General features: G+C 38.1%; 2 protein-coding genes across 2 annotated transcripts; both read right to left on the bottom strand.

Annotated features, from left to right (window-relative positions):
- Window positions 1-10,111: 10,111 nt before the first annotated feature.
- On the bottom strand, window positions 10,112-11,222 carry LOC149051108 (uncharacterized). The gene is made up of 3 exons (XM_089196637.1): window positions 10,914-11,222; window positions 10,523-10,582; window positions 10,112-10,363 (listed from the first exon to the last, which is right to left on the bottom strand). The coding sequence occupies exons 1-3, from the start codon at window positions 11,086-11,088 to the stop codon at window positions 10,239-10,241; spliced, it is 360 nt and encodes a 119-aa protein (XP_089052763.1). The 5' UTR covers window positions 11,089-11,222; the 3' UTR covers window positions 10,112-10,238.
- Window positions 11,223-11,661: 439 nt separating this feature from the next.
- Window positions 11,662-12,702, bottom strand: LOC149051109 (G protein-coupled receptor GRL101-like). The gene has a single exon (XM_089193788.1). The coding sequence runs from the start codon at window positions 12,700-12,702 to the stop codon at window positions 11,662-11,664; it is 1,041 nt and encodes a 346-aa protein (XP_089049914.1).
- Window positions 12,703-13,180: the final 478 nt, after the last annotated feature.

Here is a 13,180-nt window from a genome sequence, read left to right on the forward strand (position 1 = left end):
CCATCATGAGTTTCAAAGTTGACGTCTCGAGCGTTAGCCCTCCGTCCTTACCCCCTCCATCGATCCTCCATCGATGTTTTATACTTGTTATGGGTCTGTATAAGTTTGTAATGTTCCTACCAATATCGCTGATGCACAAGGCTCGACATTCGGAGAATTTGAACATGTGAACAATCCGTGCACATGTCTATTACTACGTGTTTGTGGGTCCTTGTACAGTAATACGTTTGTATTTTACACTATTATCGACATTATTATTCGTCACGACACGATCACGCAATAGTTAAAGCCGTAAAACAACCCTTCTTCACTTACAGCCAATGCAGGTTTAGCAATTCAGCAAATAAATTACCAGGCAACTTTTTGATCTTGTTTCGGTCTAAAAATCTGTAATTGTTAATAAAACTGCGTCATACGATTACAAAAGAATGCATAACGTGTTTAAATACCCATGATGCGCGAGGGAAGTTAAGTGGACATAACCAAACCCCTCTCAAGAAGGGTATACCGACCACTGAACTTGTTTGGTTCACGTCGCCGAGAGATATAAACCTGATGGAATCTTCCCCAGTCGCTGACAAATATATCTTGTGGTACACTGGATCAGTGGTGAATTAAAAAGTAAGGTTCTTCTCTCAACACGATCGTGGCTTGACTCATCAGTAACTAAATTATTACGCAACTTGTTGTCGTTCGTTAGTATTAGTCGCTTTAAAATGGGTGTCGTTGAACATGTTTATTTATGAAGCTGCCTGTGATAAAGTTTTTGCTGAAGATAACTAGATAGGAGAAGGGAAACGAAAATCACTGCGTGAAAACAGGGATTTGGAGCTACAGAATGTACTTAATTAAAAATAACTGAACATATATCTAATTTAAGGGAGTGCGCTTCATGCTTGAGTAAGAATAATATCTATGTATCAGAAATGAACGCACTAATCGGTTACTTACAAAATTTAACATGAGAGATTAACGAAACTCTGAGCATATTACGATGGTGGGTCAAAATAAACGTAACCTGTTCAATCTTTTATGAAACTGAAAATGATTTATTAGTGAGGGCCGGGAAGGCTGCTCCATTCATTTGCCACTGTGCCACTGTGCAAGTTTGATTCACGCCACCCGTAAGTTTTTTTATTCATTATCTTCTCGAGATGACGATCAGTCTTGTGTTAACCAGCGATTGATTGAAAGTGAGTCTTGTGACCCTTGAAATAGTTTATATATGAGGAAGACGTTTCACTTACAGCCACTGCAGCTTATCTAATTAGGAAAATACATCGCCTGTCAAATTCTTCAATTTGTTACCGTGTAACCCCTTGTAAGTTTTGGAAACTTTGCATCACCAATATGTGAGAATGTATAAATCCTGTTCGTGTTCGACCGAAATAGTGGTGTGAAGAAAAAAAACAGAGTGCGAGGACCGTGCTACTGAAAGGAAACGCTTGCTAGTGCCTCCATCTAAATTCTGGCCACGCCCATGCAAACTGATAAAACAAAGCTAGCAAGGGGATAGAAAATAGGATTTACAAAACGAGGACCACCGACATATGCTAGGAAATGATCATTGATTAAACTGTCCAAATACAAACCGTCCTACCCTCTTTCAATCTCTTCATGGTTGACCACACCCATTATGCTTGAGGAGCGTCTTGATCTTATTAAGTGAACACTGACATTTCACTCTTAGCACATCGAAGGTTGATATTAATAATGGGCGTGGATATCTGTTACTTACAATGCCTTCAACTCAGTGTTATTTTTGAAGACTCCAGGTGGTAGCTCCTTTATCTGGTTGTTACCCAAGTCCCTATGAAAAGATATTCCATGACTTGAGTTAAAGTTATATTACCTCTTGTGCATTGCTGCTGTTGCGTACTTTTTTCAGTCGGGGTGCAGTTTATTTGAGCCGTGTCCGGGTCAAACAAACGCTTTTATTGTAATCTTGAATGTGATTAAACAAATCGATGTATATCAACACTTTAAGTATGGCACAATCTCAGTCCTCAAGGATTGAACTTAAAAAAAATAACAGTAAGCTTACGTGAAAATGTTTTAAGCAAAAGTTCATATTCTATCATTTAAAAGTAAATATACAAATTAGGCTTATGTTGAGGTTTCTTCAAGTCTTTCCAATGCATTCGCCATAGCATTGAGATCACTTCACGATGCTAAATTACAAACGGACCTATTTATATTTTATTTATCTTGTGGTTGAAGACAGTTATTGAGTATTCGCTCTTAATCAGCAAATAAAGAGACTCTGAGCACATCACAATAGCCGGTTAGGATAAACGGAATTCAATCTTTTATGAAGTTGGAAATGATATATTAGAGAGGGGAGTTTGCTCCATGCATTTTCCATTGTGCTACTGTGCAAGTGTGATTCACACCACCCGTAAGTTTTTTTTATTTATTATCTCCTGGAGATGACGATCAGTCTTATGTTAACCAGCGATTTATTGAAGGTGAGTCTATATATATCGTTTATATATAAGAAAAAATTTTCACATACAGCCACTGCAACTTCACCAATTGGGAAAATAAATCGCTTAACAAATTCATAACCTTGTTATCGTGTAACCACCTGTAAGTTTTTGGAAACTTTGCATCACCAAGACGTGAAAATGTATAAATCGTACTCGCGTTCGACAGCAGCACTGGACAGGTATAAAAGAAATGTAGAGTGCGAGGCCCGTTTTTCTGAAAGGAAACGCTTGAAAGTACCTCCCTTGACATATTAGCGAAGCCCATGCAAACTGATAAAACATCGTTAGCAAGGGAATAGAAAATTGAGAAAACTTCAAGTCGATCGTGTTTTGTGTTGTTCTAGCCCCCTTCGAATACTGGCCATACAGGAAATCTCCCACATGCAATTAAAACAAATAACCTCAGAAAAATAGAATATATAATCGTAAAAGCCGAGACCAACAACCTAACTTGGTGGTTTTGTTTGAAAATTTCAGTGTTTTGTCATTTATGAAACTAAAAGATGGTCCAAAGAGGCGAGGTTTCTTCTAGTAGTCCGACACTGCAAATCTACAAACCATTCCACCCTTTTCCACTTCCTTCATGGTTGGCTACACACATTAAGGGTTATGAATTTGATAATTCTTAGCACATCAGGCGCCAAGAGCAACAAAAGGTTTAAGATTGGTTACTTACAGAACGACCCACTGCGAGTTGTTATGAAAGACTTTAGGTGATAGCTCCTCTATTTGGTTGTTGTTTAAGTTCCCCCCACACAAAAGCCATGAAGAAAAAGAAGAAGATTTGAAACGCTTACAATTTCGCTGTAGAAAAGGGCAAGTGCCGTGGAACTGACTGTAAGTGTTTTCCCCAACATTCAATGCAAGTGGCTGCGCCTATGACTCCAACTGCAATTGTACATCGGCAGGGATGTGGGCACCCTAGAATAAAGCAAGATGATATAAATGTACTAACTGAAAGTTAATGAGGCTCTTTGGTGGTGCTCTCTTAATGTGTACATTAGAGTACTCCGAAATGATGGCTGCCTTCTAGTTATCTCGTAAACGCTTCATACCTTTCCAGTGTAAGACAAAACAAATTAGTCATTAGGTCGATACAGGAGTCTATGGGCTCCTGGTCGATAAAACTTTTGTGTCAGTCTTTCAGCTGAAAAATCAGTTAGGAAAGCGTTAAGAGTTGCTCATTTTACTTGCGATTAGGCAAACTTTGCAAATGAGTAGTATATTTTCCTCTACGCCTGACTGACTTGAGAATCAATTGTTTGTAACTTAAAAATTAGTTTTATCAGCTGAGTTGACAATGAAAATTTGCAACCGTAAAGAGCTTCTAAAGCTGAAGTTTAGAGGGTTACCCCTTCGTCAAGGCGAAATGTTTCGCTCTGCTAAGAACAAAACTAAATCATCTTGTAATACTCCCCATCGACGAGGCGCCACAGTCTCTTTAAAAAACTTACCCCCCTTGATTCGGTTGTGACAAAACTCACTTTCAATGACAAAACTGATTTTTTTCTTGTCAAAAGCATCCTGTCTGTTCACTTCACAGCTGTACTCGTCATTGTTTTCTTCAGTAATGGTCAGCTGATATTTTACACTTGTACTGTTCTGTAACACTCTTTCGTTCTTTCTCCAAACTATAAATGGTGCTGGTGCACCTTGGGCTGGACACCAAAGAGATGAAGTTTGGTTGAAAAGAACAAATTGAGTGTTGGCCACCTTGTCTAGGTTGGGTTTAACTGGAACAAAACAAATAAATGAAATTACCAAATGAGTTGGAGTACTCGTGATTGTCATCTATTCCTTCCGTGTTGCGACAACTTACAAACATTTTAGAATTTTTTCAGTAAGGAATTTCAGAAGCAATACCTGTAAAGTTGAGTGTTTTGTTGGTGTACGAGCCCCAAAACCGGCTTAAATGACGGAAATGAACTGATTTTCGGATCCACAAGTTCTGTCCACTGGATCGCACAATAACAGAAATGTTCCTTCCACAAAATTCACCAAGAAGATTGGCTGAATTGTTGTATCCATCACGAACCTCAAGGTACTGATCATAAATGCAGGGTGTTGGATATAAACTCTGCATGGTGAAATTCAGTTCCACGTAATGTCCTTTTGGCGCTTGTAAGAGTATACTTGTGTCAAACCGTGGGACAACTCTCTGAAGGCGTACTTCCAGTGTTAACAAAACTGCAAGTAAAATAAAGAAAAAAAGAAAGGACAAAGGGGAGGCTCCTCGCCTAAGTTTTGAGATATTTCAATTTCAACAAAGCTATTTAGAGGTAGTATCTCAAATGGAAGCGGCTTTCATAGAGCCACAACGGAAAGCCAAACTCGATACGACGTTTTAATCGAAAGCCATGGCATATGTGTCAAATAAGATGGAGATTTGTTGTCTATGAAACTAGTAAGAAAAAGATACGCGTAAGATTCACATTCGAATTTTCTATCGATGTCTCAGTTTGGCGTAAATATTTCACTGATGAGGTATTTTAATCGCCTTTTTTGATAGATTATTTCCTTATCGAACGCAAGTGACGAAACTATGCAAGCACGCATTTAAAACAGAACCGCGGAGCTCGTCGGATGACTCATTCACTCATTCTGATCGTTTTGGATGTACACTTGACTTGAAACTTGAACGAAGAGAATAATTAACATGTATTTTCTTGTGTTGAAGATTTGACCTGCTTCAGTTGAATTTTTTAATTACGTCACGGCTCACCGTAAAGGCGTGCACAGTCGTCTCCTCTCGGGGAACATAGAGATCGAATTCGCGAGAGAAGCTGAAATCAACTGAGGCTCTGATCTGTCTCGTAATCTACCCAGGAGCAATAAGTCGATTTTCGTAATCCCCGCAGCGGTTCTCCGCCGCGTGTCTCTCTCGCTGGACACCATAGAGATGAAAAGGGTCGAGATATTTGAGCAACGTAAAAACTAACGGTTTGCGATACGCTCGAATAGGCCCGTATAAGACTTCTGGTCTCTTAACTTGATTCTAGTAAACAAAGACGACGGTGCTTACATAAAGCAATAATGAAACCGCTGAAGGTCCTTCTGGACACCATCTTCTTGTTTTCAGCTGATGGGCTGAGGGGAAGTTTGAGAAGATTGAGTTGAGTTTAAGAATTTGATTAAATAACGTATAATGATGGATAATACATTTTCAGCTAGCTTAACCGTCTTGTTTGAGGACGGAATCTCATTGAAGACCTCTATTGCCGAGGCTGTTTACCTCACAGAGCAGTTAGCAAAAAGGACAAGATACAGCGATATCATAATTAGCAAGAAAAGTATTATCTTTTTAAAGCACTGCTGTATTTTAATAAGGGAAAAATCTCCTGAATCATACTTTTGTACATTTGATACTAAGAACAGTTTGGAGGATTCCAATGGGGTTGACCGTTAGTCGTAAAATCCCAATAGTTAAGCCGTTGGGCGCAAAAATTGACAAACTTTAACCGTTGGTTTTATAAAAAATAAACTATGAAAATTATTCTGATGACCACGATGGAAAGATATTAACCGTCAGCTGTCAATTGGTCTAACTTTTAACCAAAGCCATCACTCCATTGAGACCCTCAATTTATATTACCATTTTAAATTGTCTCTTTGTCGGAAAAGAGGGCTTGTAAAAAAATTATTGTAAAATTCACTTCTCTCCTACCTTTACAGTTACATTTTCTTCAGTGAAATATTTTCCAGAAGGTTTCTTTTATTCTTTCTTGTATTTTCGTTCAGTGCGCGCCAGAAGAACGTGTCGCGGTGAACAATTCACTGGATAAAAAACATGAATGTGTTATTGTTATCATTATCCTAGCGGAGAAAGTGTAAATAAGAATTGAAAGGAATAAGGGAAAAGTCAGTGATCAATTTTCAAATCCCCTATTCTCCCCTATGAAGCTCTGGCGCAGTATTTGATGACAGGGCAGAGTAACTATGGATGTCTTTATCAGCCCTTTGAATAAAAAAATGCTCATTAAAAAAATTCCTTTCCGACTTGTTTGAATATTGAGCAATAATATGATAAAGCTGGGAGAAAGATCTTAAGAATGGATAATAAGAATCATTCTGTCCCGTAGGATTTAAAGATCTGCCGTTAACACAGTTAACTTTGTGTCATAATATACTGATGTTTCATTGTTATCTTTCCTTGTATAGACATTTTAAACATCAAAGAGAATAAATACCTCAAAAATATTTTCTCTGATCCCTTTCTTCGATTCAGATCGAACGGTCTTTAAATAGCAATGAATTCAAATACAGGAAGCCGTCTGCATACAGCTTTACCAGATAATTACCTAAAGATGAATATTCTTATGAACGCCCTGTCCATTCGTTTCAAGTCACCATGGATGACACTCACAAACATCTGTGCAATACCGTCAGCAATTGTGCCTTTTAGCCAGTTTTGCATATTTATATAATATAATCGACATGGCGTGAGTCATCAACACATTACCAGCTTTTAAAGAATCAAATTTTTTAGTTCAGAAGACAAAAAGAAAAACGTTTTTTATCTAAAACATTCTAAAATGTAACATGCGGTAGGCGCTCAAAAACTTTTATCCCCTCCCCTCCCCTCAGGGAGGATAGTATTCGGAAAGTGGTTTTGTAAGAGATCACTAAATGCGCCTTAAGGCGACAGTGGTGCTGAAACCGGGTATCTACGAATTCCTCACCCCCCCCCCCCCCCCGAAAACTCATAACAATTGGAAGATATGAAAGCACATTTATCTGTCGTATTATTCTGTCTTTTTTATCGGACGGCTGTAAGACAACGGAATCAGGAAGCTTCCTAAACACGTTTTCAAAGATTTTACTAATTTGGAAGAGCTGTGAGTAAAATAAAAAAAAGAATTATGTTTATTTTTAAATTGCAAAATCAATGTTGCCCTCCTTTAAATGTAACAGTATTCAAAAAGAGATCCCGCATGCAAGTTGCAGCGGGGTTGCGTTTGTACAAAACGCGCGCGAGAAAAACTATTTGATGGATTATAATTGAATGTACACTTATTTCATAAAAGCACGTGATGGGCCTATTTCAAGTCGCTTAAAAAATTATAATTGAGAGCGATTGTATTATATTAACATTAAGTAGGGCAACGTAACCGGACTCAACATCCGCTGATCGCGAATTCCGTCGACTTCCTGTGCTGACGTAGTTCCACTGCCTAAGGAGAAACTAGCCACTGTTATTACCAAACATGTAAGACAAATCTCGGTAACCCTGGCTCTGTCAAAGCTGGCCGAGCAAGTATCTACGAAGGCCTAGCTACCCTGAGAAGATCGATCCGAGCCAATTCGGCGTTACCTCAAAATCTTCTATGCTGCATGCTCTCATCATTCCAAAGGTAGTATAAGTACAATCCAAAGCGCTCTAAAAGCATTAGAGCAGTGGTCTGCTTACAAAAATCTTCAGTTGAACTCAGATAAATGCAAAGAATTAATTATTGACTTCAAGAGAACCGACACCAGTTCGACGTTGTAACTGTCAACTACAAGGAACTTGAACTTGTTGCCCAAACCACATATTAGGGTAAACATATCTAATACCTTTCAATGAAATTGTCATGTCTCTGATGTAATCAAAAAGGCCAATAAGCTCACACATTTCTTGATATTGCTAAAGGGGCAACTAAATGTTTCGGCTCATGATATTATGTGTTTGTATCTTACCTGCATTAGGCCGGTGTTAGAGTATTGTGCGCCCTTGTATTCCCATGCATTACTGCTTATTTAAGCAAAGACTTAGAGCGTGTTCAGATAATGAAGAACCATGTTCGTATTTACATTGACATATACTTTACGCCCTTCTCCTGGCTGCTGTCCATAAAATGACAAAATCACTTTTAAGTTAAAAACTCAAACTTCATTTCCAAGTTAATCCTATTTAGCAGCTAATCACCTCAGTGTCGGTGGCTAGTGGCTTGTAGCCGACACTGAGGTGAATGGTTTTTTTTAGTATACACTAAGAGACGGAGGGAAATGAATAGCTTTTATCAGCGAAATAGATCCTTAAAGAACTAGTTCTCCAAAACAATTAACCTATTGTATCGTTTTCCATGTGCTCACCTTCTAAGTCTTCTAACCCTAGATCTATGTTAGTTTAGGGGTTTCTGTTTCCCAAGCGCGCCTTATTTGATGAACTAACCAAGTAAAGCTAGCTTCCCACGTATTTTCCTCCTTTTTCTTATTTTTATCATCATTTATTACGAGAAACAATATGAATTCAACAGTTAAAATACAATGCACTGAGACTGTTCATTAAGTCTGGGGGGAGGGGGAGGGAGGAATTTGATCAACTTAGGCAACTCCAGTAAATTCTTTCTAAACAATGGGATCAGTGTTTGACAGGCCAACCCAGGACTTCTCACCAGTTTTGGTGATTTCCGTTTGGTGAAGCACACAAAAGCACTTCATGTATCACCGCCAGATACAGGTTTTTGATAGTGTTAATTTTTTTAATTTTAAATTACATCAAATTTAGTGTTATGCTAACCTCAAATCATTTTCTTCTAGCTACGACTTGTAGATTATTATCTACTATCATTACCTACTAACGTTGACATGCAGATATATGCAAACTAACTTAAAGGAATTAATCGTAACTCGTGAGTGGGACAGAAACGTTATTTAAACATTAAGACAAAGAAAAAGTTTAAAAATGATATTGCAAAGTTGTCCAGCTACTTCGCTGTATTAGCTACATGTTTACTTTTTTCTGATGATTTTCTTCATTCTCTTCGACTAAAATAATAATTATACAAGAAATATTGAATGTTTTATTATCAGTTAATGAATACATGTAGCATTAGATCAATGATAATACGTGAACAGAGGCTATATGTTGTTGATAAAGATGGTATATTTTTCTTGCAAGGTAGTCCTGCCCTCCCCTGAGGTCTGTTCACGATATATATCCGACACTAAGAGATGCAAAGCAATGAAAGGTTTCCCAAGATTTGTGAGTATATGTAGTTACCATATCGACTGTTCTTTCTTATTTTAAACTCTATCATCTATTATCATTTTCTTGTAAGAAAGTACATATTTTTTCTTTGACTGTTATATGGAGAACAACCGTTGGAATCAGAAGGTCAGTGATATCAAAGCAAAATCACATTTTTTAATGAAATTATCGACTTTGCAAGATATTTTTTAATGTCTGATCTGATCGGGAAAAGTTGGAGGGTAATCTTGTCTTAAATATACCAACTGCGTTTAACCAAACTATTACGACTACTGGTGGAAATCTTCATTTTACAGTTAATCCTTTGTTAATAATTATACCTATTGATATTTTTGTTGAGCATTCACTGACTACAGTAAGAGAAATCTAGCTTCATGTAAGTGATAAATTTATTCCTGAGCCATCAGTTGCTATTAACAGGGCACCTCCCCCTCGCGATTTATACGATCGTACCGTGTGCAGGTGTCTAGAATCAACAGTCCTATAGGCTCAACGTATCATCCTAATGACATCAAGTTATCTTTACCTATAACGATGAAATAAGTTAAAAGGATTACTAATTATTAATTATTTATTAAAGATTAAAAAGACATTTAGGGTTAAACTGGTGTTTACTTGATATCCTTCTATCGACCAATGATTATAACTTTGTATCATATTCCTGATCATTCTCTTCAACAACGTCTTCATCTCCTTCGTGGCTTCCTTCTAAATTAAAGTTGAAAGGAAAAGAACGTTTAAGAAAAACCACAATAATGCTAATCGAATAAGCTGGAAAACTAATAGTAAAATGGACAGTTATTATTTATTTTGTTGTTTGTTTGACCAGATAGAAAAAGTTGTGCATGACCTTGTTCTTGAGGAGGTATTTGCTGCATTTCTAGCATTTCAGCTCCTTGCTGATCTAAATACACATAGAAATAAGTGAGCAAATAAGCTTCCTAACACAAGAACAAAAGCAAAACGATCTTTTAACGACATTTTATGAGATACATTCTCGAATGAATCCAATGATCTGGATAATTATAAAAACATTGTAATCAACAATGATGTGATTACATACCCTCCTTGTGAAGCTGTTGGTCAGTTCCAATTTGATTGTCTCCATGCTGCTCTTGTGCATCTTGATAAATGGATAAATACAAGAGTGTAAGACTCATCTTTCCCCAAAACACGAATCTACAGCTAGCCACTCTACTTAGAAGACAGGAACTTTCGAGACACGTGTTGGACACAAGGGTAATTAAATACAAAAAAGAGTAATCTTAGCCATACAAGCGCTGAGTGATTCTATTTCAGCGTACGGTTACTTAAAAAACTTATTCAAATCTCCCCATCAAAGTTCTTTGCGCTTTTTTTATGCCCAAAAACAGTCGGATGTCTTAAAAGAAGAGAACTTTAATTGATATCTACTTGGTTTGGTACAATGAACGAGCAAATTATAGGTTAAACACCTTGATTTGGGTGTGGCAGTCCAAGAATCTGCATTTCCATCGCTTCTCCTTCATGTTGATCTGGGAAACAAAGATAAAAAACGAATTGAAGGACAACATCAAGAAAATAAAAATGGAAATGAAAATGATTCCTGAGGAAAATACGGTGACACAAAGAGCTCAGTAGAATACTCATACCTTCTTTTTGCCCGTTATCGTCAATCTGTCGTGGATCTTGTTGTTCTTATCAAACAAGGCATGAGTAAATCAACGGATTAATACTACTACAATATGATATCCATCTCAAACGTGGCGTTAGTCACAGAAAGAAGTTTTACTATTAAGAACAACGTTTCCGACTTTAGTCTATGAACTACGTAATAGAAAGAATGGAAAAATGGGCGTAACTACCCTCTTGATATTCACTGCAGTGAAAAGTACTCCGTATGAAGCTTCTCAGCATTGCTATTTTGCTTCCCAGATACTCTTGCGCCTGGAGAGGAGAGAAAATTGTCAATAACGACGTCCATCAACTGACCATTTTCCCTTATCAATTATTACAGAGTGACAAGTGTCAATGATCTCGATCGATTGCTTGCTTGAAGTCTTTATAATCATCACACTCTTGGTAGTGTAAAGCAACCGGGATGATTCAGGCCAGTACTTGGACGAAGTATAAGCTAACTTTCCCAGGCAGTTTAAAACTACTCGTTTAAACAGCTGAATGGAAACAGTCACTGTTAGAGTGTCTAGCTTAAGAAGACCCCTGTCAGTGCGTTGAAGAACCCACCGTGTTAAGCGCCAGACCACTGGGTCTTGCCTCAAATAATTTAGATTTAAGAGATGATGAAGAAATGTTATTCTTTACCTTTGGTGTTGCTAACGTGTACAGAATCGGGTTTATCGCTGAATTGATGGGCAGAGCAAACACGGCAATCCAAGCAGCTAAGTCTCTCTGTGGCTCGAAATTCTTCTCCAAAAGCGACCTCAAACCAAACACGATGATTGGCATCCAGCAAAGACAGTCAGTGAAGATGATGAAGAACACTCTCTTGGCCAGACCGGTCTCCCTCCTTGTGTTGGCTGATTGGTTTTTAACTCGCACTCTGCTTATGAATATAGCGAGGTATGCAACTGTGATGAATATGACGAGGAAGAAATTGAGGCCAACAAATACAGAAACAGAGTACTCCCAGCCTTCCGTTTTGTGACGAGAGAGCTGTAAGGGAAGGCAGACAACACTTTTTCCGTAATAGTTGTGATATGTTTTAACATCTTCAAAGTATCTCAAGCCAAACATCGGAAAGAAAGCCAGGAGGAAGCCGACGAGCCATATGATAGCGCAAAGGATATGGGTCATCTTCCGCGAAAGTGCTCCACCTCTGAACGGGAACACGATGTTCTTGAGTCGGTCTGCAGATATCAAAGCCATCAGCAGCAAGGAGGCCTCACTGGATAGCAAAGAGGTGGCACCAGTTATCTGGCAAGCCAAACTGGACCGCCACTCGAAGTCATGTAAATAATACTCTCCTCTCCACAACAGATCTTTGACACCCAGTGTGATTAGGTATGCTCCCATTAAACCATCGGAGACTGCCAAGTGTAATAACATGATTGATTGTACCATATTTGTATCCTTAAAGACTGAACGCCATGTGATGACAAACACAGACCCAGCCAGGGAAAGGGAGCCGATTGCCCATATGCTCTTCCTTGGGGTTGGGCTCTTGAACATGCTCTCACAGTTTGCGAAGTCGTCATTCTTAATAAAAGCACAGTCAGCGTCCTCTTTGTGCACATGACAACACATCAGGTTTGTGTCTAAACTCCTGCAACCGTAAAATTTGATGCTATTCAGTTCATGAGGATAGAGTAAAAGATAAAACCAAAAGCTTATACCCTAAGGGCACAAAGGTAACACGAGATCAGTCAATCAGAATTCATTTCCTTATATGGGGTTTTTGTACCTGAATCTTCATTGAATATGTTCGAACATTTTTCTTGCGATATTGTAAAGCAATGTAGTGCGCAATAGCAGTCTTTGTAAGGCGTATTACCCCAAAAAATGGGGTTGTTATAAAAGTCGTCAATAGGGTAAGAATACCGACCATAGATATTAAGTAAAGTACAAAAACCACGAACTCATTTGCCTGAAGCTCTGTGCTAGTAAACATTTGAATTAAAGGAACCTCAGACGCTTTCTATTTATATAGCTCTGCTAATAAACCGTAAATGTATCAAATACATCACACTAAAATCTTACACTCGTAATATATTCTTCAACTCTT

The sequence above is a fragment of the Pocillopora damicornis genome, chromosome 2, assembly GCF_964200805.1.
Source record: "Pocillopora damicornis chromosome 2, jaPocDami1.2, whole genome shotgun sequence".
Lineage (NCBI taxonomy): Eukaryota > Metazoa > Cnidaria > Anthozoa > Scleractinia > Pocilloporidae > Pocillopora > Pocillopora damicornis.